General features: G+C 48.0%; 2 protein-coding genes across 2 annotated transcripts; both read right to left on the reverse strand.

Moving 5' to 3' along the window:
* Positions 1–125: 125 nt before the first annotated feature.
* Positions 126–7132, reverse strand: CFB (complement factor B). Its single transcript, XM_043963399.1, has 18 exons — positions 6851–7132; positions 6324–6554; positions 5180–5365; positions 4859–5032; positions 4470–4571; positions 4126–4262; positions 3383–3521; positions 3015–3146; positions 2543–2644; positions 2295–2432; positions 1868–1965; positions 1643–1760; positions 1291–1441; positions 1098–1174; positions 904–1004; positions 679–811; positions 546–595; positions 126–337 (listed from the first exon to the last, which is right to left on the reverse strand). The coding sequence occupies exons 1-18, from the start codon at positions 6933–6935 to the stop codon at positions 188–190; spliced, it is 2304 nt and encodes a 767-aa protein (XP_043819334.1). The 5' UTR covers positions 6936–7132; the 3' UTR covers positions 126–187.
* Positions 7133–7581: 449 nt separating this feature from the next.
* C2 (complement C2) lies at positions 7582–23354 on the reverse strand. Its single transcript, XM_044001284.1, has 18 exons — positions 23196–23354; positions 22825–23034; positions 22321–22506; positions 20688–20861; positions 20011–20109; positions 19514–19647; positions 18613–18751; positions 16465–16605; positions 15629–15718; positions 10630–10770; positions 9943–10037; positions 9715–9826; positions 9409–9574; positions 9244–9320; positions 9021–9112; positions 8469–8595; positions 8223–8272; positions 7582–8072 (listed from the first exon to the last, which is right to left on the reverse strand). The coding sequence occupies exons 1-18, from the start codon at positions 23296–23298 to the stop codon at positions 7857–7859; spliced, it is 2352 nt and encodes a 783-aa protein (XP_043857219.1). The 5' UTR covers positions 23299–23354; the 3' UTR covers positions 7582–7856.
* Positions 23355–23393: the final 39 nt, after the last annotated feature.

Below are 23393 nucleotides of genomic sequence, written 5' to 3' on the forward strand. Positions count from 1 at the left end.
CCTCTGAATTTCTTTCATCTGGAATTAGGGTGGTACCCATGAAAAAGGCCATCTGGTTTGGTATGGGTACACTACTATTGCTGCTAGAATTCCTCAGCCCCACACACAGAGCTCACACACAGGAATGATTGCAGTTCTTTGTTTTAATTTTCCCAGACAAATATTTTCCATCCCCATAGAAAATCTCTCACAAGAAGCCTAGATCCTCGTCCTTCAGTTTCTCCCGAAGCCAAGGCAACACTTGGAAGAGGTTGATGTGGAAGTCGCGGGCGTGGGCGGGAATGGGTCTGTTGGGGTGCTTGCAGACATCTACCACACCCCAGCTAATCACCCCCACCTAAGGGAAAGTTAAGGGGAAGGATATGTTGACCATTTAACTGGTACTCACTGGAAATTCTAAGAAGCACATTGATTTTGCAGAACTTCCCAGAGCCAGAGAATAATCCGAGAATCTCCCTCACCCACTAGAGCTGAGCTGCCGTGCTAACTTGTGGCCTCAGGAGGACGCTTTGCCTCCTGAGGTGGAAAGGAAAAGAAACACTTACTTGAATGAAGCGACTCTTCTTGTGAATAATAAGTGGGCCGCCAGAATCCCCTGTAGGGAAAGGGGGAAAGCCATAAGCTTCTAGAAGGCAATCGCATTTTAGAGAAGAGGCTTTGAAGAGAAAGTTGTCTTGCCTTTACAGGTGTTGGGGTCAGCGTAAGGTTCTGTCCCGCCAGTGCAGAGGAATCGGGCTGTTACCACATCAGAGATCTGCTTTATCTTCTCGTAGCCTTGAGCCTTGCGGGCATCTCCCTCACAGCTGGCTTTCTGTGGGCCACAATAAGAAGAGATGGGTTCGAGGGAGGGGGAGACTTAAAGATATGTGGACTTCCTGCAGGGCCCTCCCACGCCCTGCTCACCTTTTCCCCATTCTTTATGTAAACTTCCTTCTGTATCAAGTTCTTCTTGTCCTCAAACACAAACAGGGCTTTGACATCTTTCTCAGGGAGCAGCTCTTTTTCTGGTGGGAAAAAGAAACAGACGGGCTCACATCTTCCCTGCTACACATCCATCCGTTGGTGTCTTTCATCTTTTGACTTCTTATCTATCTCACCCTGTTGTTGACAAGTGGTTGACGTTGGGAGCCTCAAAGCTCGAGTTGTTGCCTCTGTGCATGGAAGACAGATGGGTCTGAAGGAGAGAGAGAGAGCCCGAGTCAAGCAAGTGTGCTGTTTAGGGCCAGTGCTGGAGCACTACAGGCTCCAGCCTTTAGTGCCCACTCTCGTTCCAGAACCAGGGATTCTCACCGGATATTTGTTGAGAACGTGAACTTTGTCTTGAGCTTGACGAGGGCAACGTCATAGTCATAGAATTCAGGAATCCCTTCAGCTTTCTTCCCGTTGATGTCATAATCAGGGTGAAAATAGACTGCCTCCACCTGCCTGTTCTGCACACCTCCTGGAATAAAGGGAATGGGAATCAGGAAGGCACCTCTAAACTGCTCTGGCCCTCCTCTCAATGTCCCTGATCAAGAGAGTAAAGGAAGTGGGGGGGTTACAGATGGGTATAAAAGTGACTAGGAAATTCCTATTGATGAGAGAATATTGAAGAACTGAAGGAAGTTAAGAACTAGAGCCCTAGGGAACCAGGGCTGCTTACCTGCATCAACCTTGATGGAATGGGCCTGGTCATCCACGTTGAAGCAGTGGGCAGCTGTCAGCACAAAGTATTCTGACACAACAGCCCCTTTACAGGTCTCCTTTCCTGCAGAAGGCCGCTGTGAATAGAAGTTGGGTCACATCCCCTAGCTATAAGCACTCCCTGATACAACCTCACCCTGCTCCATGTTACCCCCACTTCTCCAACCCATCCTAAAGCACTCACAATGACATAGATGGTGACATGCCAGGGCTGTCTTTCATAGCGTCCACTTTTCTGATGTCCCCATGCTATTCCACACATACCCAGAGCCTTGCTTTCATCTAGGAGAGAGAGAAAACTAGGGAGTCGTTGCCTCCTAGCTCCCTTGATGGAAGTAAACTCATGCTGGTGAGAGTGTTAAAACTGAAGAAGAGACACCTATCTTGGACAGCTTAACCTTTTATAATCCATTATTATTAGGGACTGGAATCACAATACAAGGTTTCATCAGGAGAGGAGGAGGTTAGACTTCAGAAAGTCTCTCTGAACTCCTAGGGAAAGAAGGCAGGGGAAAGGAGGAATTAAATGGTCTGGGGCTCTGGAAGGGTTAGTAATGATCCTGAGATTCTTAGATCATCGAGTAGCAGCCCCACCTCCTCCAGGCTCCTACCAATCATCAAGAAGAAGACATGCTCCAGGTCTTCCATGTCCTTAACCTTGAACACATGCCTTTCCCCATCCTTCTTTGAAGCCAAAGCATTGATCTTCTCCTGGTCCACCAGGGGCCCGATCCCAAATACATAGACATCTGAGGATAAGAGCAAAGCTTGAGTGCCTCCTAGATCCCTGAAAGGAGTAGGATTGGCTCCAAATAGCAGGGTCTTTGCCTTCACTATTCAAAAGAGTTTGGGCACTCACCTAGGTAATCTTCCCTTGGATTTTTACGGTTCTTTCCAATATCCAGAAACTCTCGGATCTGGTCAATAGCTGCCACCGGATCCCCTCCCATGTTGTAATTTCCTGCAGGTATCAAATAAAGTGGGGGTTATGTTGCCCAAAGTGTGACAAGGCAAGTGGATATGTGCCAGCTAAGGTGTGAAGAAGTGATGTTATTGGTCAGGGCCTTAAAGAGCTGATTAGAAAGTGTTAGAAATCATGGCAGCATTGGGTGGCAAGGGTCCTCTTTGACTTCTCTGTAAAGTCCAGATGTGGTCATGAAGCCAAGAGACTCAAGAAGGAATCATTCACGGAGGGAACTGGGGAATGATAAGGGAGTTGGAGAATCCCCCAGGAGGTCTGGAGGGTCACATGGAATGAGGGAGTCACACAGAGCCTAAGGTTCAGGGGAAATGGGAGGTTTGGAGACTTCCACGAGGAAGTTTCCTCTAACCATCAGTCATGAGTATGATCACATGGCGTGTTTTATTCCAGTTAACATCATTTTGGTTCTCCTGTAGGATCATCATCTCATACAGCATCATCAGCGCCCGTTTTGTATTCGTCCCTGCCTTGAACTGGTGATCTGCAGGGAGGAGCAAGGTGGTGGTCATCCCCTCCCCGCAAGCCTCTGGCCACAACCTCCTGACCCACCTTTCAATGCCCTTTCCTTTCCCTCTGTCTCATAGACCTGCCTCTCCCCCACACCCCCTACCCAACCACCTACACATCATATGACTTCCTGATCCCACTGTTACATTGCTAATTTCCTCTGACCCCCACAGGAACATCCTCCAACCCCCAAGGCAGTGGTGGCTGGACCTGAGTATTGGATCTTTTCCAGCTGCTGGGTGACCCAGTCTGCATTACTGCTTTGCTCATCTGACAATTTGACCACAGCTTTGGCCTCTGTGGCATAGGTCACCACTGCATACCGTGGCTTTACCCCATAACTCGCCACCTGGCAGAAGAAGGGCACAGGAAAATGCTGGGTTGGCTCAGGAAGTGACAGGAAGAGGAATCTACCAGGTTAGACAGCCAGGATGGAAGACAGATGGGTCTGAAGGAGAGAGTGCACCTATGGTTCATAGGTGGGTCAGGGTCAAGGGGTCTTGAAGCCAGAAGAAATTGGGAGTAGGGTGGCATGACAGGCTGAGGGAAGAGATGAAGAGAGGCATGGGTAGGTGGGGAGGGAGCACTTCTCCAGTTCCTTAAAAGCCCCATTCTGTTGCCCCATCTTTTATGAACCTTTTCCTCATCATCCCAAGTCAAGAAAGACCTTCCCTATCTGACCACACAAAACTTTGTTTTGGGTCTCTTTGATGTACTCCCTATCTGATGTTGTTATTATAGTTATCTGTGTCTGCATCACCTCTCCCACCACTACACTAAGCTCCATGATGCTAGAAACTGAGCCTTATCCAAAATTTCTCTCCCTATGTCACACAGATTTCTTAATTAATGCCTAATAAATAAATGTATATTGATTTGAGGAAGAGGCAACAGGAGACCTTTGGGAATCAGTCTTGAGCTGCCCAAGGAGGGGGCTGGCTACTAGTCAACACCTTTTCAATGAGGCTGCCAAGACAGTTTTTGGCTCCTGTGAAGTTGTTCTTGCCAATGCTATCCGATGCATCTAGCACTAGGTATATGTTCATGGATCCTGAGGGATCCAAGACAATCTTCCGCTTCTGCTGCTCCCCTGGGAGGGAAACAAGGAAAAGAAGGCTTAGAAACCACTCCCCCAGTATGCCCACCTCTCCCTTGCCCTAGATTCACTGGCTCTCCACTCTCCTTCCTGGGACTTTGTCCCAGAAGTTGCCCCCCTCCCCAAGTTCCTGGTATGTACGCGCGTGCGCGCACACACACACACACACACACACACACACACACACACACACACACATACCTGGGCTATATCCATCTTCTGCATCAGCCCCTTCAATGGTCTCTGTCAGGGAGGAGATGAAGGCAGCAAACACCTCCTCTGGGGTATCATACATGAAGGAGTCTGGGATCAAGAATGGTGAATGAATGAGGAAGTTACCATATGCTAGAAATAGAGGGAACAGGGGAAATTGTGGAAATAAGAGAAATTGTCCTAGAGGGCTTTGGAGGGGCAGGAGCACATCAGGATAGGGGACTGAGAATAGAGTTGAGTGTATTCCGGATTAAGGGCAGGGGTATGTGTAGGTGGTTCAGGGATATAAACAGTATGGCCTATGCAGGGAATTCTAGGGCAGGGGGGAAGGATCAGGCCCAGAGCCAGAGTTAAATGAGGCAGGGTTTAGGAGGCACCTTGGCAAGAGGGCTCTGTGCCGCTCCAGGATCCATCCTCCATACAGGTGCGCCTCTGGGAGCCCTGTAAGGTGAGCCCTTGGCCACAGTGGTAGGTGACACTATCCTCCAGTCGGTATTGTCTGCCTGCCTTCCTTGTACCGATAGGGATGCCAGGGTCTCGGCAGTGCCCCGCTGTAAGAATTCAAGGAGATAAGGTCTCAAGCCTGTGACAGGGGGACACAAGGATGAGCCCACATGATATTTGGGACAGAGAGATCCATCCTGGCACCAGGGAAACTGGGGAACTAGGAGGAGGAGTTTGTGGACGGGAGCACTCACCACCATCATCACAGATTGCTGTATAGCCATCCCAGCGGCCAGAGGGCTGGCAGGTACGATTGGCAGAGCCACGTAGGGTATACCCATCATAGCAGTGGAAAGAGATCTGTTCACTTATATTGTAGAAGCGTTTTCGCGGCCAGAAATCACCATTCTCAAAGTCCTCAGGGCCTGGGCATTGGATTGCTTCAGGAATGGAGGGAGGGAAAGCCAGGGAGTAGGAGGGGGGAGAGAAATCCTTAGATGGGGTCACTTTGATTTTGCACTCCTCATCTCAAGAACAGAATCTTCCTTCTTCTCCTAGAGACACGTCTATAGATCTCCTTCAACCTCAATTCAACTCTGATCCTCAATTGGTAATAATCATTACTAATTTTTTTTTTCTGCGGGGCAATGGGGGTTAAGTGACTTGCCCAGGGTCACACAGCTAGTAAGTGTCAAGTGTCTGAGGCCAGATTTGAACTCAGGTACTCCTGAATCCAGGGCCGGTGCTTTATCCACTGTGCTACCTAGCTGCTCCAATCATTACTAATTTTGAACTACTATATGCTCAAAAAGATAAGCAAGCCATGATAATTCCTATCCACATAGGAATCTAAGGTTTGCAAAATGATTTCCTCAGAAGTACTCTGTGATATAGGTAATGCCAAGCATCCACTTTTATAGTTGGAGAAACTGACTTTGCCCAGGCTCACACAGCTGGTAGTTTTGGAGGCAGAATTTAAACCCACATCTATTGACTTTAAGTCTTGTGCTCTGAGGTTAAAATTGGAGTTACTATCTATCTAGGGTGAGCTTAGGACTGTTATTAGGATTCCAATGCATACTACCTCCAGTTTCATAACCCAACTCCCTGTGTCCTGCTAATTGAAGCATGTGTCCTGCCTGGCCTTTCCCTAACCTGGTACTCAAATATAGCCCTGCCTCTAGTTCAGACCCAATCCCAAACAATACATCTAAGCAATAATGCTAACCTACTGACAAACCTCATCTTAAACCTAACACTACCAAACAACCCAAACTTTAAGCCTACTCATAACAACAGACCCCAATCTAACCTCAGTCCTAAACTCAACCCTAATTCTATCCGCAGCCCTAACCTTAACCCCCAGCCCTCCCAATCCATCACCCAAGCTCTCCTTACCCCTGCACTGGGCTTTTTTAACTATCTTCTTAGTGCGGGTCTGCAGGGTGCTCCAGGACCCCCATGGCTTGCAATAACGTATCTTCACAGGATAAGGATAGTATCCAGATGGGCACACATATTCCAGAACCTGGCCATCCTTGAGGAGTTGAACAGAGCCACCTGAGATCTCTGTGCCCTCCAGAGGACATGGCTTGCTAGCAGAAGGCTCAGATGGTGCTGAGCTCACGCCTAGGGAGAAAGAAGCATCAGATTTGCAAACCCCTTCATCTTAGAGCTGAGAAAACTGGAGCACAGGGAAAAAACAAAACAAAACAAAACATTTTATCCACAGTGATAGGGCTGGTAGATGGAGGAGGCAGAGTTTTAATTGTGGTACTCTGATTCCAAAACCCCAGTTCAGTGACAATGCCAGACATTCAGACAGCAGGGAACAAGGGGGTACTCTGAGAGGGTTTGAAAGGCAAGGTACTTGAGCTTCTCTGCTCCAGGGATGACCCAGGTGGGAGAGAGGGCAAAGAACTTACCAGTAGATACAAGTCCTAGGAACAGAGGGAGAACACAGAACCGGGAACACAATGTCTTCTTCATGGCGATGGGGATAGAGGCCATATATATGTTCCCCTCTTTCTGACTATCTAGGCAAGAGAAACTGGGAGTTGACGAACAACAGGACAACAGAGGGGAGAGTGTCCCGGGAGTAAGGAGGAAGTTGGGTTTGTCTGTCTCCGAATCTAACAGGGGCTGAAGCTCTATGTCCAAGTTCGAACCAGATTGCTCCTGCTCTCCCCTCACTACCACCACCCCCCACTTCCCTTTATGCAATCTCTTCTGGCACCTGCAGCCTGCCCCGCCCCCCCCCCCCCCGCCCCGCATCACTTTCGGTAATGTCCAAGGGGAATGTGTGTGTTTGTATGTGTTTGTGTTGGAGGCCCTATTCATAGGCAGCCAAGGAAACCGAAACTATACATGTCCCACCCTTTACTGCCCAGGAGTCGGGGATCCAGTTTCAAATTCCGTAGCCCTCAGCTTTTACCCAAACCCCAGACCGTCCTTCCTGCTACCCTCCCCTGATAGTCCTGAGCTATCCCTCCCAGGTCTGGGTAACAAGGACAGAGTCCATACACTGTTTGTCTATTGAGGTCTCTGACCTCTTCCCTTCTCCTGATTCCTGGAATCTTTTCAGTGGTTTCCCCCACCACCACCCACTTTATTTAGCTGGAGCCTAACCCTGTCCCACAGACAGATGAAGAGTAGGTATGGTGAAATATCAAAAATTTATTAATGTCATAACTGGGAAAATCCGGGCATGCCTCGAAGGGGTAGGGAATAGAAAAGAATAGAGTAAAGTTGGGGAAGGGGGGAGGGGGGAAGGAAGTGCAATAAAGTAGAAAGAGATGGGCTATGTGAAGAACCCCAACATTAGGACAGCGAGAGATAGGGAACAGGCAGAGCCCTGCTATAGAGGACAGGCAGAAATCAAAGGGACTTGGGACTTGAAGGTCAGTAGCTGAACACTAGGAAAGTCAGGATTCAGGAGGCTGGCCCAAGGGGCAGAAAACGTAAGACATTTCTCAGATGTTGTCTCAACCAGGGCTGAAGTTTAAAGAGGCTGATGTGGAAATCTCGGGCTTGAATGCCAGCTGGGGGTGGCTCGCGTTTCACCTCGTTTTGGTCTGTTGTCTTCATGGCCCAATTCGTTGTCTTTGAGGAACATGGATTATATAGACCCCAGCTCACCACCCCGACCTAAATGAGGAAGAGAAGAAAATTTGGTGAGAAGGTAACCCAGCCCCTACCCTTCCTCAAAGCTTTCCATGTAGCTTAGTGTCCCTCTCTCGCTTTCTACCAGAGATCCTATCATCTCTGCTCCAGAGTCAAGCCCATTTAGTTCCTCACCTGAAAATACCTGTATTTCTTCTGAAGGAAAACTGCCCCTCCAGATTCTCCTGCCAAGAATGGGAAGGAAGAAAGAAGGTATCACTGCCCCAGCTCCCATGCAGCTTTCTCCCCTCACCCCAGTCACCATGTTTCCATGCCCTTGCACAAGACATGGGCTAGGCATGGGCATCATGAACCCTGACCAAAAGGACCAGTCTTCTGCTGCATTCATTCCCCAGGTACCTTATGGTCCTCCACACTCACCCTTGCAAGGGGATGCCTCATTTCCAGTGCCACTACACAGAAATTGGTCAGTCACCACTTCTTTCACATCAGTGAGGTTAGGGAAAATGTCTTTGGCTTGGGAGACAGCTTGGAGGCATTCTGCCCGCTAAAATGGGGTGGGGGTGGGGGAGAGAGGGAATGTTAGGGAAATAGACTGATCATAGAATCAAAAGATTTGAAGCTGGAAGAGAACTTAGAGTCCAGCCCCCTGCCCCCCACTTTTTAACAAATGAGGAAACTGAGAAGGCCAGAGAACTTGAAGTGACTTTTCCTAGATTGCACAATACTATAACTAGAATTCCAATGCATATCTTCAATAATGGAGTTAAATCTCCAAATTCAGTGAATGCTCTTCCCACTGTTCTGTACTGTCTCTCCAATGACCAACCCTTGGGGAAAAGGCAGGGAGGACATGGAAGGAGATGGGCCTGAGTTTTGAGGACAAACACCTAGCCTACCATGGTAGGGAGCTGTCCCTACCATCTTCACCCATCAATTCCCACCTTGTCAAACCTCCTTCTGACTTCTCACCTCATTTTCTTCCTTGATAACAATGTCCATTATCTGATCATCCAATGAGACAAAATGAGCAGGGATTCTGTGCTTCTTCAAAAATACATTCTCTGTGAGCCAGAGAGAAAGTCATCAAATCCACACCTCCCCTTGCACCAGACCACAGGCATCTGTGTACATACTCTGCACCCCCATTCTTCCTCAGCCTCTTTTCTATCTCTCTCCCTGCCTCCCACATTACCATGATCAGAACAGGTACTGGTTGGTGAACGCCGCAAGGCCAGATTGGCCCCCACAGTGCAAGGAAGACAGATGGGTCTGGGGAAGAAAAGAGATATCAGGAGTGGCCTGCCCGAGGGCTTTGTCCCTGCCTTCCACTGCTTGAAACATGCCCTGGCTCTTGTACCTGGCATGGCTGGACATCTTGACCTTCTCAGTTAGCTTCAGCAGGGCGATGTCACTGCCATAGAATTCAGAGATTCCTTTCCCCTTCTTAGCATAAACATTGTACTCTTCTGGAATGAACTTCTGCTCAATCTTCATCTCTCTACCCCTCTTTGACATAGGATCTCCTAGGAATATGGGGTAGCAGGTTGAGGAGCCCAGCTCTCATACCTCTTAAGGGGCAACAAGTATTCTGGGAAAGAAAGGGAGTGTTGAACCAAGAGCCTGGGTCCTCTATAGCTGGGGTCTCTTTCCCCTCCTTTCTTACCCACAATGACTCTCCACATCTTGATGTTATCATCTATATGGAAACAGTGGGCTGCAGTCAGGACCCATTGATCAGAGATAAGTGCCCCACGGCATGTCTCTTTGCTGCTGGGCTGCAGGAGAGGACCATGTCAGCTTCAGGGCCCCCTGCTATCTAGCCCCTCACTTTCTCTGCCCCTACATGCACCCCCAATTATGTATCTTCAGGGATACAAAATCTGCCCATTACCTTAATGGTGACATGCCAGGGTGTCCTCTCTTGGGATGAAGCATTGGTTGACATATTTCCCACACCACAAATGGTGTCCACAAACTTGGAAACATCTGTGAACAAGATGAAAGAGTGAAGAGTGGAATGGGAAAAGAGATAAATGAAAAGGGTGTTTTTTTTCAATAGTAAGACACATGATCAGAAATCCCTATATGTGCATGTTCCCATACTTTTTTTAAAATAGTTATTATCATTAAATGATCTGGGCCTGCTAGTGTGAGTGACATCTGGGTAAAAAGAAGGTAGCAGGAGGGAGTCAGTCACCTACTGGTATTAGTAGTCAGATTGTTAGGTCCCACTGACTACTAACTCATTAGAGCTATCTAATTAGGTTTTTAAAAAAAAGCTTTTTGGGGGCGGCTAGGTGGCGCAGTGGATAGAGCACCGGCCCTGGAGTCAGGAGTACCTGAGTTCAAATCCGGCCTCAGACACTTAACACTTACTAGCTGTGTGACCCTGGGCAAGTCACTTAACCCCAATTGCCTCACTAAAAAAAAAAAAAAAGCTTTTTGGTAAGCAATCTCAAATACCTGAAGGGGAGGGGCAGTTTGAGATGGACAGAGGTGGGGGTTGGGACACATTTGGCCCATATGTCACATATTGACCACCCAGGCTTTGGCTCCTGGGAGGGAAAAGTTCACTCACCCAACATATTCTCAAAGACCTGGAGGAGGGCTTTGGAGTCTGGGAGAATGAAGGCATGCCTCTCCCCATCCTTCTTTGACCCCAGCTCATTCAGCTCTTTCCAGTCTACGTCCAGTTTCCCCACACCGATGGCATAGATGTCTGGTGGAGAGCAGAAAAGACGATTCTAAATTCTTGGACCACACAGCTGCCAAGTAAGGGATAAAGGAAGCCATCCACAGCAGGTCCATGGGAAGTAACAAGCTCCAGGACACAGCTCTGGGTACTGCGCCATGAGCCTCATGTGCAACGTGCCATTTTTTGTGAAGTTGAGGAATGGCCATTGTGCTGAGTTATTGTTTTCTGGGTGAAGAGAAAGACTAACTGGGAGGGCTCCTCCTGCCCTACCACAAACCCCTTTTAGGCAGAAGAGAGGAGATACTTTATTATCTAAGTGACTAGGGATGTTAGTAGAACATCCAAAATCTCCCAAGCAACCAGGAAGCTTCCTCATTGACTGAGAGTGAGCTTGAGATGGTAAATAGACAAACAAACTCGGGACAGGTCACATGTATGCAAATATCAAATCAACTTGGAGGATCCTGGTGTGCAAACTGCCATTTTGTTTGGTAACCTTTAGGGAGCTGGCTACCATGGCAAATGCTCCTAGACTAGGGAGTATCATGAAGGTTCAGCTAGACTTGGGGGAACTATAGGTTAGAAAATGTGGGTACCACTCAGGCTGGTCCTACATAATTTTAATAGAGAAAGAGAGAGAGAGATACACACATATATATTTCTAGGGACTTTGCCCTAATGTTTTATTTCTCTACTTCTATATTTGTTGTTGCTATTGAGTCATTTCAGTTGTATCCAACTCTTCATGACCCCATTTTGGGGTTTTCTTGGCAAAAGATACTGTAGTGGGGGGCAGCTAGATGGCACAGTGGATAAAGCACCGGCCCTGGATTCAGGAGTACCTGAGTTCAAATCCAGCCTCAGACACTTGACACTTACTAGCTGTGTGGCCCTGGGCAAGTCACTTAACCCCCATTGCCCCGTGCAAAAAAAAAAAAAATACTGTAGTGGTTTGCCATTTCCTTCTCCAGTTCATGTTACATATGAGGAAACTGAGGCAAAAAAAGTTAAGTGACTTGCCCAGGATCACACAGCTAGTAAGTGTCTGAGACCAGATATGAACTTAGGAAGATGAGTCTTCCTGATCCCAAGCCCATTGCTCTATGCACTGTACTATCTAGCTGACCAAATTAGGTTTAGAGATCAGGAAAGGTTGGAAAATAGCTAAAGGAGAAAGCTCTGGAATCAAATGCAAAGTACTCTGAATATTTTCCAAAGAAGAGCTGGAATCCCTAGAAAGCTAGCCCTGTTCAATGAAGTGTGATATCTGCTTAATATCTCTAGCTTATCTCTTAGTCAAATTACACTTTGCCACCAGGCTTTCAGGGGTGTGCTAGAGCTAATTGTCAAATTTTCATTTATACCTTGGAGATAGGAAACAAATCAGGGCTTGATTTCTTGCTGTGTTGATTGTCTAAATTTTAAAAAACAATGGGGGGCGGGGCATCTAGATGGCATAGTGGATAGAGCACCAGCCCTGGAGTCTGGAGTACCTGAGTTCACATCCAGCCTCAGACACTTAACACTTACTGGCTGTGTGACCCTGGGCAAGTCACTTAACCCCAATTGCCTCATAAAAAAAACAATGGGTAAAATATTAATAATGCAGATTAATAGTGTCCATTATACATTCCCACCTACTACCTGTCCTCCTTTTCTCCCTGCCCCTCCACGCCAGATGTTAAAAATTTACCAGCATAGGGGCAGCTAGGTGGCGCAGTGGATAGAGTACCAGCCCTGGAGTCAGGAGGACCTGAGTTCAAATCCGACCTCAGACACTTAAAACTTACTAGCTGTGTGACCCTGGGCAAGTCACTTAACCCCAATTGCCTCACACACACACACAAATTTACCAGCATACCCCTGGCATTAGAAGACCACATATTCCCAACCTGCCATTGAGATGTCAGTAATACTAGAAGAAACTACAATGTTGCATTAGATGCTGCCCCTTAGGAATTTCCCTTATCTCTAAAGTTTCCTCCCAGCTAAAAAGCTTGGAATGTACAATCTTTCAGTCCTGGACAGATCGTTGCTCCTAAACTACAAATTCCACAGCCTTGCCAAGTCATCTAGGATGATCACTAGAATATTCTTTTTCTCCTTCCTAGGTGGCTCCTGGAAAGAAAGTCCTACCTAGAATAACATTGCCTTGTGGTTACAGAATAGCATGTTGGATCCAGTTATATTGTGGGCTCTATGAAAGCAGGAACTGTCTTGGCATCCCCAGTACCTGGCATATAGTAGGTGCTTAATAAATGTTTGTTGACTGATAATGATGGACTTTGGAGGCAGGAAGATATGGGCTCTAATCTTCCCTCTAACACTAGCAGTGTGACCTCTCAGCCTTGGTTTCCCCATCTGCAGCCCTACTTCATAGGGCTGTTGTAAGGATACAATGAGTATGCAAAATGCTTTGCAATCTCCAAAGCCCTACATAGATGCCGTCTTTGTGTCTATCCTAGAGCCCCTAGCACAGCTCCTTAAGTTCAAATTCCAGATTTATCAAGCATCTATAATGTGGAAAGCAGGAAGATGAATTCAAAAATGCAAAATAACAAGACATGCAAAAGGAGGTATGTCACAGGGGTGGGGCAAGGAAAAGATCCAAACAAAGTAGTCTAGGAATATCTGAAGAGCAAAAACTTTCTGCTGGAGCGATAAAGGAGGAAACAGATTCTGAGTCAAACCCTGAAGGAAGGGTAACTTCCGCTGAGAGATGGAGGAAAAGCTATATTTTAAACACAGAAGGTTTTCAATTTTTTAAAAAGCATTAAAAAAAAAAACCCAATAACAACCCTTTTGGGGCAGCTAGGTGGCGCAGTGGATAGAGCACCAGCCCTGGAGTCAGGAGTACCTGAGTTCAAATCTGGACTCAGACACTTGACACTTACTAGCTGTGTGACCCTGGGCAAGTCACTTAACCCCAATTGCCTCACTAAAAAACAAAACAAAACAAAACAATAAAAAAGCATTAGGGGAGTGACGGCTGCTCGGAGGTCCGGCCGCGGAATCCTCAGAATTCACCCTGGCCCTGCTCAGCTTGGATGGTGTCGTCCTCTCCCCAACAGAGAATGATTTCGTCCTCCACGTCAAGGAGGAGCTGGACCGATTCTTCCTGCAGAAGCAGCTGTCCAGGGTGCTTCTCTTCCCACCCCTTTCTAGTCGCCTCCGGTACTTGATCCACCGAACAGCCGAGAATTTTGATTTCCTGAGCAGCTTCTCAGTTGGGGAGGGATGGAAGAGGAGGACTGTCATCTGTCATCTGGAAAGCAGGTTACCGAATTTGGATAACTTCACTCCCTCCTGTTCGATGCCCGGCCGCCAGGGCAAGGTCCGAAGGCCCCGGCCCAACTTAGCCCAGGAGCCAGCCACCGGATCCCGGGGTCCACGGCCAGGCCGGAGGCAGCGGGGCCGCAAACCTGACCAGGCCCTGTATGTGCCTCGGGCGCTACGCCACAAAGCCGAGCGGAGTTCAAACCTGGCCCCGCAAGGGGCAGATATCGGGGATGGGGATGGGGACAGGAACCCAGCTGGAGAAACCCCAGAAGAGCCCAAAGACATTGGCAATAAGGAGCAGGGCCCCGACCCTGATCCCAGACGGCCCCACATGGCAGTGCCCGGAGTGGCAGGAGATGTCACAGACCAGAATGAAATGAGCCAAAAGGGTGAGCCTAAGCCGGACTCAGAGGAGCTGGATCCCCCCGGCTCCAAGAGCCAGTCACAGGAGGGGGACTCCCAGGAGCCAAAGGATCCAGTCAGCTCCAATCTCCAGCCATCCTCAGAGATTAGGCGGCAGACTCCCCCTCCCAAGAGGGCGGAGGACGAAGGAGACTACAGCTGTTCAGAGGATGAGTCTGTGGAGCTGATACAGGAGATCATGGACAACCTGGTTGACAGAGAGGTTCACATCAAGAAGATTCACCTGGACAGCTGTTACCTGGATGACGAGCAGTCTTTGGGAGAGAGCAGCTTCGGCCACGTGGTAGAAATCTACGGGTTTGAGCCTTCCTTGAAGACGGAGGACCTCATGGGAGTGTTCTCGGAATTTCAGGAGAAGGGGTTCAAGATCCAGTGGGTGGATGACACCCATGCTTTGGGCATCTTTCCTTGCCTGGCATCAGCCAATGAAGCCCTGACCAGGGATTTCTCAGCACTAAAGATCCGTCCCCTCACTCAGGGAACCAAACAGTCCAAGCTCAAAGCCCTCCAGCGTCCAAAGCTCCTGCATTTGGCCAAGGAGCGACCGCAGACCAACACGGCCGTGGCCCGGAGGCTCGTGGCCCGGGCCCTGGGCCTCCAGAAGAAATACAGAGAACAGCTGAAGAGCGAGACCCCTGCCCAGTCTTGAGTCGCCCGCTTCCCACCGGAACACCCGAGGACCCGGACTCCAGGGCTCCGGGGGCCGGCCCCCGGAGACCACGCCCAAGGACCAGCCCTAGCCAACAGCCGTCACCAAAGGGCGCCAGCCCTGGGGCCCAGCCTGGTGGCCTTGACCATGCTTTTAGATGTTGAGAAGAAAATTAAAAGCCGACTGGATGAAAAAAAAAAAAAAAAAAAAAGCATTAGGGGCAGCTAGGTGGCACAGTGGATGGAGCACCAGCCCTGGAGTTAGGAGTACCTGAGTTCAAATCTGGACTCAGACACTTGACACTTACTAGCTGTGTGACCCTGGGCAAGTCACTTAACCCCAATTACCTCACCCCCCCCCAAAAAAAGCATTGAATTGACCCATCAAGGTATTCAGAATTATTTGTTCTATGGTCACCCCTGGCCATTACACACAATCACAGATGTCCTTTGTAAAGTGACAGGAACTCCATGCAAAAGTAACATGGTGGACAGATGAGAAGATGATCAGAGGCAGAAATGGGGCACTCACCCAGGTAATCCTTCCTCTCTTCCTTTATGTTCAACACTTCTTCAATCTGGTCTACAGCTGCCTTTGGAGAGCCACCCATATTGGACTTTCCTACAACAGGGATGAAAAGCAACACAGCATAGTAGAATGAGGTCTGGATTTCGATACCTGAGAACATATCCCATTCCTGAAAATGCCGACTTTTATGACTTTGGATAAGTCATGTCTCAATTCCTTCATGGGCATAATACTTAACACCCCTCACCTCACAGAGTTGTGAGGAAAAGCATAGGCCGGGCCTAACTGTGTCTAAGTATTATAGAACTTCAAACTATTATTAATAACTCTCCACTCACACAGCCTCCACCCTACTTAGTTCAATCTCTTACCTGGACTATTGCAATAGTCTCATTAGTCTCCTTGCCTCAGGAGACTAAACCCTTTCCACTCCATCCCTCGCATTGTTGACAAATCCTAGAGAGCCTAACACAGTTGGTGCCTAATAAATATTTGTTGATGGGTTGATTGTTGTAATACACGTGAGAAAAGTTAGTTTGTATGGAGCTCATGGATCTCCTGAGAGAGTGAAAATTCCTAAGTATGTCTGGGAGCCCTAGGGACAGCCTCAGTGCTCATATCTCTAGAAGGTTCTTCTTCACTCACTGGGACCCTTGGTTTCTTCTCCTTTCTTTTTTTTCTTTTTCTTTTTCTTTTTTTTAAAAATTTCTTTTCCTTTAAACACATCCTTTTCCTTTTTTTAATTTCTTTTCCTTTAAACACATCCTTTCCTCTCCTTGCTTCTGGCCCCTCCCTGTGTTCAAAGTTCTATGGTCCATCAAGATCCAGGTACCACTCACCATCTGTTAGAAGGATGATGGCATGTCGGATTTCTTCCCACTCCTTCTGCCTTTTGCGGTAAGTGGCCATTTCATTATTCATCATTTCATAGACTTGCATCAGGGCTCTATAGATGTTGGTTCCAGTTCCAATGTCTGGGTCTAGAATCAGCAGAGGGAAGGAAATTCCTCAGACAACTCCTACCTGCCCACACCTGGGGAGGAAGTCCTTAAGCAGCAAAAAATGCTCTTCTAGGGGCCTGCTCAACTTAGAACCTGGTGGTCCTGGCAGAATTCCAATTCCATCTCCCACTCACAAATCAATGGTCTCTCTCATAGTTGAATACAGAACTAACTACTCATTACATAACCAACATTGCCCAGGGTCATGATAAAAAGCCAGAGATCCCAATACAGTGACCTGTAGTCTCTTAGGTAGTCAGAAGATTTGAATTTAAGTACCACCCGAGACTTTTATTAGCTTCATGACCTTCAAGATACTTAAGAGTCTGCTCATCTGTCAATGATATTAATAGATTTGTGATATATCCAACAGGAGAAGGATCAAGTGAAAAAAAATGTATCTACAATGTTTTATAGGGGCAGCTAGGTGGCGCAGTGGATAAAGCACTGGCCCTGGATTCAGGAGGACCTGAGTTCAAATCTGGCCTCAGACACTTGACACTTACTAGCTGTGTGACCCTGGGCAAGTCACTTAACCCCAATTGCCTCACAAAAATAAAATAAAATAAAATGTTTTATACCTGTAAAGTGCTATGTAAATGTGAGTTGTTATTAACTCCTGATCCTAGGATTCAATGCTCTATATAATCTAGCTTCAACTGGTAGGAATCTAGCCTTATGGCTAGACAATCCCTACCTGCTACATCCAGGGAATGTAAGGTTCCACAGTCAACCTGGACCAATCTCTCTCCTCACCTTTTCTTAAAGGCACCTAGTACCTTTGCTGACACTCTCCTTGAGCCTGAAATGGACTTCCCCTATCTCCAGCTACTGAATTCCTCGTTTCTTTCCAAGCTTAACTCAATGGTTACCTACTCCTGAAGTTTTCTTTGATTCTTCCTTGCCCTTCCCGGGTGGCAATGATCTGTCCTTCCTCACACTTCTGATACTGGACCTGTCCTTTTCCCTTCCTTCCTTCCTTCCTTCCTTCCTTCCTTCCTTCCTTCCTTCCTTCCTTCCTTCCTTCCTTCCTCCCTCCCTCCTTCCCTCTCTCCCTTCCTTCCTTCCTTCCTCCGTTCCTTCCTTCATCCCTTCCTTCCTTCCTCCCTCCCTCCCTCCCTCTATCCCTCCGTTCCTTCCTTCCTTTCTTCCTCCCTTCCTTCCTTCCTTCCTTCCTTCCTCCCTCCTTCCCTCTCTCCCTTCCTTCCTTCCTTCCTCCGTTCCTTCCTTCATCCCTTCCTTCCTTCCTCCCTCCCTCCCTCTATCCCTCCGTTCCTTCCTTCCTTTCTTCCTCCCTTCCTTCCTTCCTCCCTCCTTCCCTCTCTCCCTTCCTCCATCCCTCCCTTCCTTCCTTCCTTCCTTCCTCCCTTCCTTCCTTCCTCCCTCCTTCCCTCCCTCCCTCCCTTCCTCCATTCCTCCATTCCTTCCTTCCTTCCTCCCTTCCTTCCTTCCTTCCTCCCTCCTTCCCTCCCTCCCTCCCTTCCTCCATTCCTCCGTTCCTTCCTTCCTTTCTTCCTCCCTTCCTTCCTTCCTCCCTCCTTCCCTCCCTCCCTCCCTTCCTCCGTCCCTCCCTCCTTCCCTCTCTCCCTCCCTTCCTCCTTCCCTTCCTTCCTTCATTCTGTTTAGGTCAAACATGAAGGAAGTGAAAACAGGAAGACATAGAACCACAAAATGTCAAAGCAGTCAGGGACCTCGCGCGACATCTGCTCTCTTCTGTACCTGGGAGGAAACCTCTTCTATAACATCCCTAACAAATAGATTCTGGATTTGGAAGCAGAGACCACGCTATCTCCAATGCTCACCAAGGAACTAGAGCCCCTGGGATCTCATGGCATGGGCCACTGAGAGACAACGCTTTTCCATCAGAGAGGGGGATCAGCACCCGCACCATCCCCAGTTGTGCTCTCAATCCTCCAGGTGTGAAGGCAGCACCTCCCTCTTTCCTCCTTTCCTCCTTTCCTCTCCCCCCTCCCACCCCCTTCGCACCTCCATACTTGATTTCCTTCAGCTTTTTGGCTATTTCACCCTCTTCCCGGGAATTCTGGTGAGTGACGGACAAGATGACTTTGGGAGTCCTAGCGAAAATGACGATGCCAACGCTGACATTGACGGCAAAGCTGAAGATCTGTGGGAGGATGGAGCCAGAGGGGAGAGAACATAATGAAAACCTACAAAATAGAAAAGGAGTGGGGGATGGGGGAAGGAGGGAAAGAGGGGAAAGAGAGAGGAAAGAAAGGGGGAGGGAGAGAGGAAAAGAGAGGGGAGAGAAGGAGGGAAGAGGAGAGAAAGAAGGAGAGGGAGGGAGAGGGGGTGAGGGAGGAAGGAAGGGAGAGGGAGACAAGGAAATGAAACCCAAACCAGAAAGATGGACAGAGCCACAGAATGTCAGCACTGGAAGGGACTGAAATCCAACATGCTCATTCCATCAATATTAGTAAGTTAACATATGTGTACTGAGCACCTCATGTGAAGAGCATTGAATTAGATACTCTGAATGGTCTAGTTGAAAACACACACATACATACAAATCAATGTGCCAATGAACATGCAAAGTACAATTGTTTATGTGGCTCCACAAGGCCTGTGGAAGGGATCAGACTGACTTGAGCTCCATCTGGGAGGCTTCCCAGAGGAGGTGGGTTTTTAGTTACAGTTCAAAAGAAAAGAGACATGGGGCAGCTAGGTGGCACAGTGGATAGAGCATTGGCTCTGGAGTCAGGAAGACTTGAGTTCAAATCCAGCCTCAGACACTTGACACTAGCTGTGTGACCCTGGGCAAGTCACTTAACCCCAATTGCCTCACCAAAAAAAAAACAACAACAACAACAACAACAACAAAAGAAAAGAGACAGACAATGTGAGACCCATCTTGACCCCAGTTCCTGACCCTGTCCACCATAAGTTCAGCACTCTCTTTGAAAATGGCAAAGTCTTCTGTACTGACACTCTGGGAAGAATCAAGGAGCAAGTAGAGATTCAGGTGGCCCGACCTCTGGATCTGGATGCGCCGGCCCAAATCACCTGGGGAGGAGGTGGGGAGGAGTGGGACAGAGGGGACATGTGTAATGTAGAAGGGAAGGAAGGGTCCCACTTGCCCTTGACCTAAGAGGGCCGGGAAGCTCTTCTGTTTTACCTAGATAATAAATTTAACTATTACCTCATAGTTGTTATATCCTACAGGCCCTCCAACTATACCACTCCTCCCTAGCCTTTCCTGAGAACACGGCTCTCTTCTCCAAGATTGCCCTTTTAGCTTCTGTTCATATCCTCAGGCTGTGCCTTCTGCCACAGGATTCTAGGCCAACACCACCCCCTTTCCCTTAGGCTCACCTCTCTGACCCTTTGGCACTGCCCTGCCCCCTGCCCCCTACCCCCAGCTCTTACCCCATTTTTGCATCAGGGGGTTGGTGGCACCAAGGAGTTGAGAAAAAGAGGTATCCAAGACTGGGGCCACATCTTCAGGTAAATCATAGGAGTAAGAAGCTGAAGGGAAAGAAGAATTTTCTTGTTCTGTTGTGTCCAACTCTTCCTGATCCCATTTGGGGTTTTCTTGGCAAAGATCCTGGAATGGTTTGCCATCTCCTTCTCTATCTCATTTTACAGATGAGAAACTGAGGCAAACAGAGTGAAGTGACCTGCCCAGGGTCACACAGCTAGCAAGTGTCTGAGGCCAGATTTGAACTCAGGAAAATAAGTCAGTCTGACTCCAGGACCAGAACTTTATCTACTGTGCCACCTAGATGCCCCTAGAAAGAGGGATGCTTGGGTTCAACTCATGATTATGGGAAATATTTGTTGGTGGGAGGGGGCATTTTTGTTTCTGAGGAGGCCACAAGAGCCAGTGGGTTACAGTGAACAGAACTTGAAATTAGGAGACCAGAGTTTGAGTTTTGGTTTTGCCGTTCTAACAGGTATCATCCTTTCTGAGCCTTGGTCTCCACACCTTGAAAATGGACCTCAATGAGATGTGAAAATGCTCTAAATTGCCATGCCTAGGTGAGGGTTTCTTATTGGTCTGAGGAGTAAAGAGGGAGGAGAGATGGTAGAGACCTGCTACTCACATCTGCAAATAGGTTCAGTCCCACTCCAGACTCCATTCCCCTGGCATTCTCGTTCCTCAGACCCTATCATGATCAGCTTCTCTGAACAACGATACTTCACTCGATCACCGACATTGAACCGGTACCCTGTCCTCACAGCCCCAATTGGGATTCCGGGGTCCGGGCAGTGTCCAGCTGTAGAAGAATGAAGAAGAGAAGAGAAAGAAGAATGGAGATAACCCTAAATTCCATACCCCTCTCTCATTCTCCTCCTTAATCTCTCTTACAATTCTATGAAAGTCCATGTGCTACATAGCCATCTCTTGAGACACCCAGACCCACATCTGGAAGTATATACCTTGATAGGGCTGTTATAAGGATCACAGGATTGCAGGATCACAGATTTAGAGTGTGAAGGGACCTCAGAAGCCAACCAGTCCAACACCCTCATTTACACACAAGGAAAATATAAGACACAGAGAAGTTAAGTGACTTGCTCAAAGCCACACAGGCAGTAAAGATCAGAGAGGCTGCATCTGAACTCTAGAGTCAGTGTTCTTCCCACTACACCACATTGCCTAATGTATATAAAACATTTTTATAACCACACACTTAGAAATGCATGTGAAGGGGCGGCTAGGTGGCGCAGTGGATAGAGTACCGGCCCTGGAGTCAGGAGTACCTGGGTTCAAATCCGGCCTCAGACACTTAACACTTACTAGCTGTGTGACCCTGGGCAAGTCACTTAACCCCAACTGCCTCACCAAAAAAAAAAAAAAAAAAAAGAAAGAAAAAAAAAAAGAAATGCATGTGAAACTGTGTATAAACCAAAGCAAGATAACCTGGCAAAGCTGGCAAAACCAAGAAAAGGAAGTTTATATCTAATGCCTTCCCAGCAACTCCTCCAGACCTCTTTCCCTGTCTCCTAGATCCACACTCTCTTGTACCAGTTACTATTCTTGTACCACTTATATCTTCAGGCCCTTACCGTCTTGTGACCATCCACCAAGATGTTAGTTGATACCTAATATAGCAGTGGATAAAGCTTTTAGTGCCCGCCCCCACCCCCTTTTTGCATTTAAGTTAGAGGACTACCAAACAAGTGTTCAAAAAAGACCCAAAGCAATGATAATGGTGGAAAGACTTGTAGGGAGATTGATGTTTTTGGACAGGAAGACTGATGCTTCCTCAAGTCATGTTACATGGATGACCACCTGCTTCACCTACATTTAAGGCCAATGTCTCCATCCAACGAGCCAATACCTTCTACTTGACTTTAGGAGAGCCATAGTTCCTTGGGCAGCCTAGAACCCCATATATTTTACCTGGAGATTCTTTACTTTGTAAACCTTAAAATACTTATAGATGCAAATTGTTGTTATTGTCATAACTAGAATTCTGTATCTGACCCTTTGATATCCAGAAGCAAATAAGCCCTTCCTTTGGATCATATCCAGCACCACAAGGCCAAAGAAAATCAGAGCTAAGAATTTACGCTCAGTAGAACTGCCTCAAAGAATTCAAAATTGCAATGCCAACAGTCACTATTGAAACACAGACCCCCCTCTCCCTCCAGGATCCCCTGTGAAGTCATTCCACCCCATGGCTTTTCTTCCTTTCCCCTCCCAAATCACAGGTGCCCCCAGGCAGTCACCTCCACTGTCACATATAGCCGTCTCTCCATCCCACATCCCATTGGGTCTGCATCGCCTCACAGGAGAGCCACGCAAGAAGTATCCATCCTCACATTCAAAGCTCACATTGCTACCCACAGGGTGAGAGCTCAACCGGGGGCTGTAGACCCCATTCTCAAAGGCAACAGGAGCTGGACAGCGAATAACTGGGGAGAGAAAAGAATGGTATATGCTGGGGTAAAGGGAAGAATGGCTGACATACCAGAATAGTCCTAGGCACAGAAACAGAATTTGATCAATACTTCATTGACCTAAGCTACAGCAAAGTAGGGCATGCTTGGGGGGAGAGTTGGAAACCTTCAGGGAAACAGGGTGCCTAGGTTCAGTAAGTAAGCCATAGCTGTCAAGAGCTGGGCCAAGGAATGGAAACTTGGAAGAGAGAGCCAGGTAATAGTCAGAACCAGGAGGTAGCTGACTGAGGAAAAGGTCTGCACTACAGTTGGCCGAAACACTTGTCCCCTCACATTTGCATTGAGGTCTGGTGACCTCAGAGGCTCCCGGGGACTTCCACTGCCCATTGCTGTTGCACAACCGACTCGATACAGGATATGGGTATCGCCCTAGAGGGCAGGTATAGGTAAGGAGGCTTCCTGGGGCCCAACCATTGCTGAGAGTGAAGTTGCCACCCAAAATCTTCACATTCCTGGAACAGGAGGGAGAAGTGACAGACAAGCCTGTGGGGAGAGACACAGAGACAGGGACATTAAAAGAAAGATAAAAGAAGACAAAGTAGACACCCATGTGAATACCCCAACCTGAACAGCACTGGCCCTCCCCTCCCCCTTTGCCTGTAAGATCTATATGGTCCTTACTTCCCCCTTCCCACCCTCCTTACCTGCATACAGGGGCAGCAGCAAGAGAGCATTCAGGAAACCCATGGTGCCAATCTTAGGGGCAGGGACAGGCTGAGAGTTACAGGGAAGGGGGAACAGGGTCATCTGACTTCCCCGAAAACAGAACTGGCTCAGAAGCTATGCAGTTTGCTGCCAGACCAATGGGGAGTGGCAGGGGGAAAAGTTCCTCTGTTATGTAT

The sequence above is a fragment of the Dromiciops gliroides genome, chromosome 4, assembly GCF_019393635.1.
Source record: "Dromiciops gliroides isolate mDroGli1 chromosome 4, mDroGli1.pri, whole genome shotgun sequence".
In the NCBI taxonomy this organism is placed as follows: domain Eukaryota; kingdom Metazoa; phylum Chordata; class Mammalia; order Microbiotheria; family Microbiotheriidae; genus Dromiciops; species Dromiciops gliroides.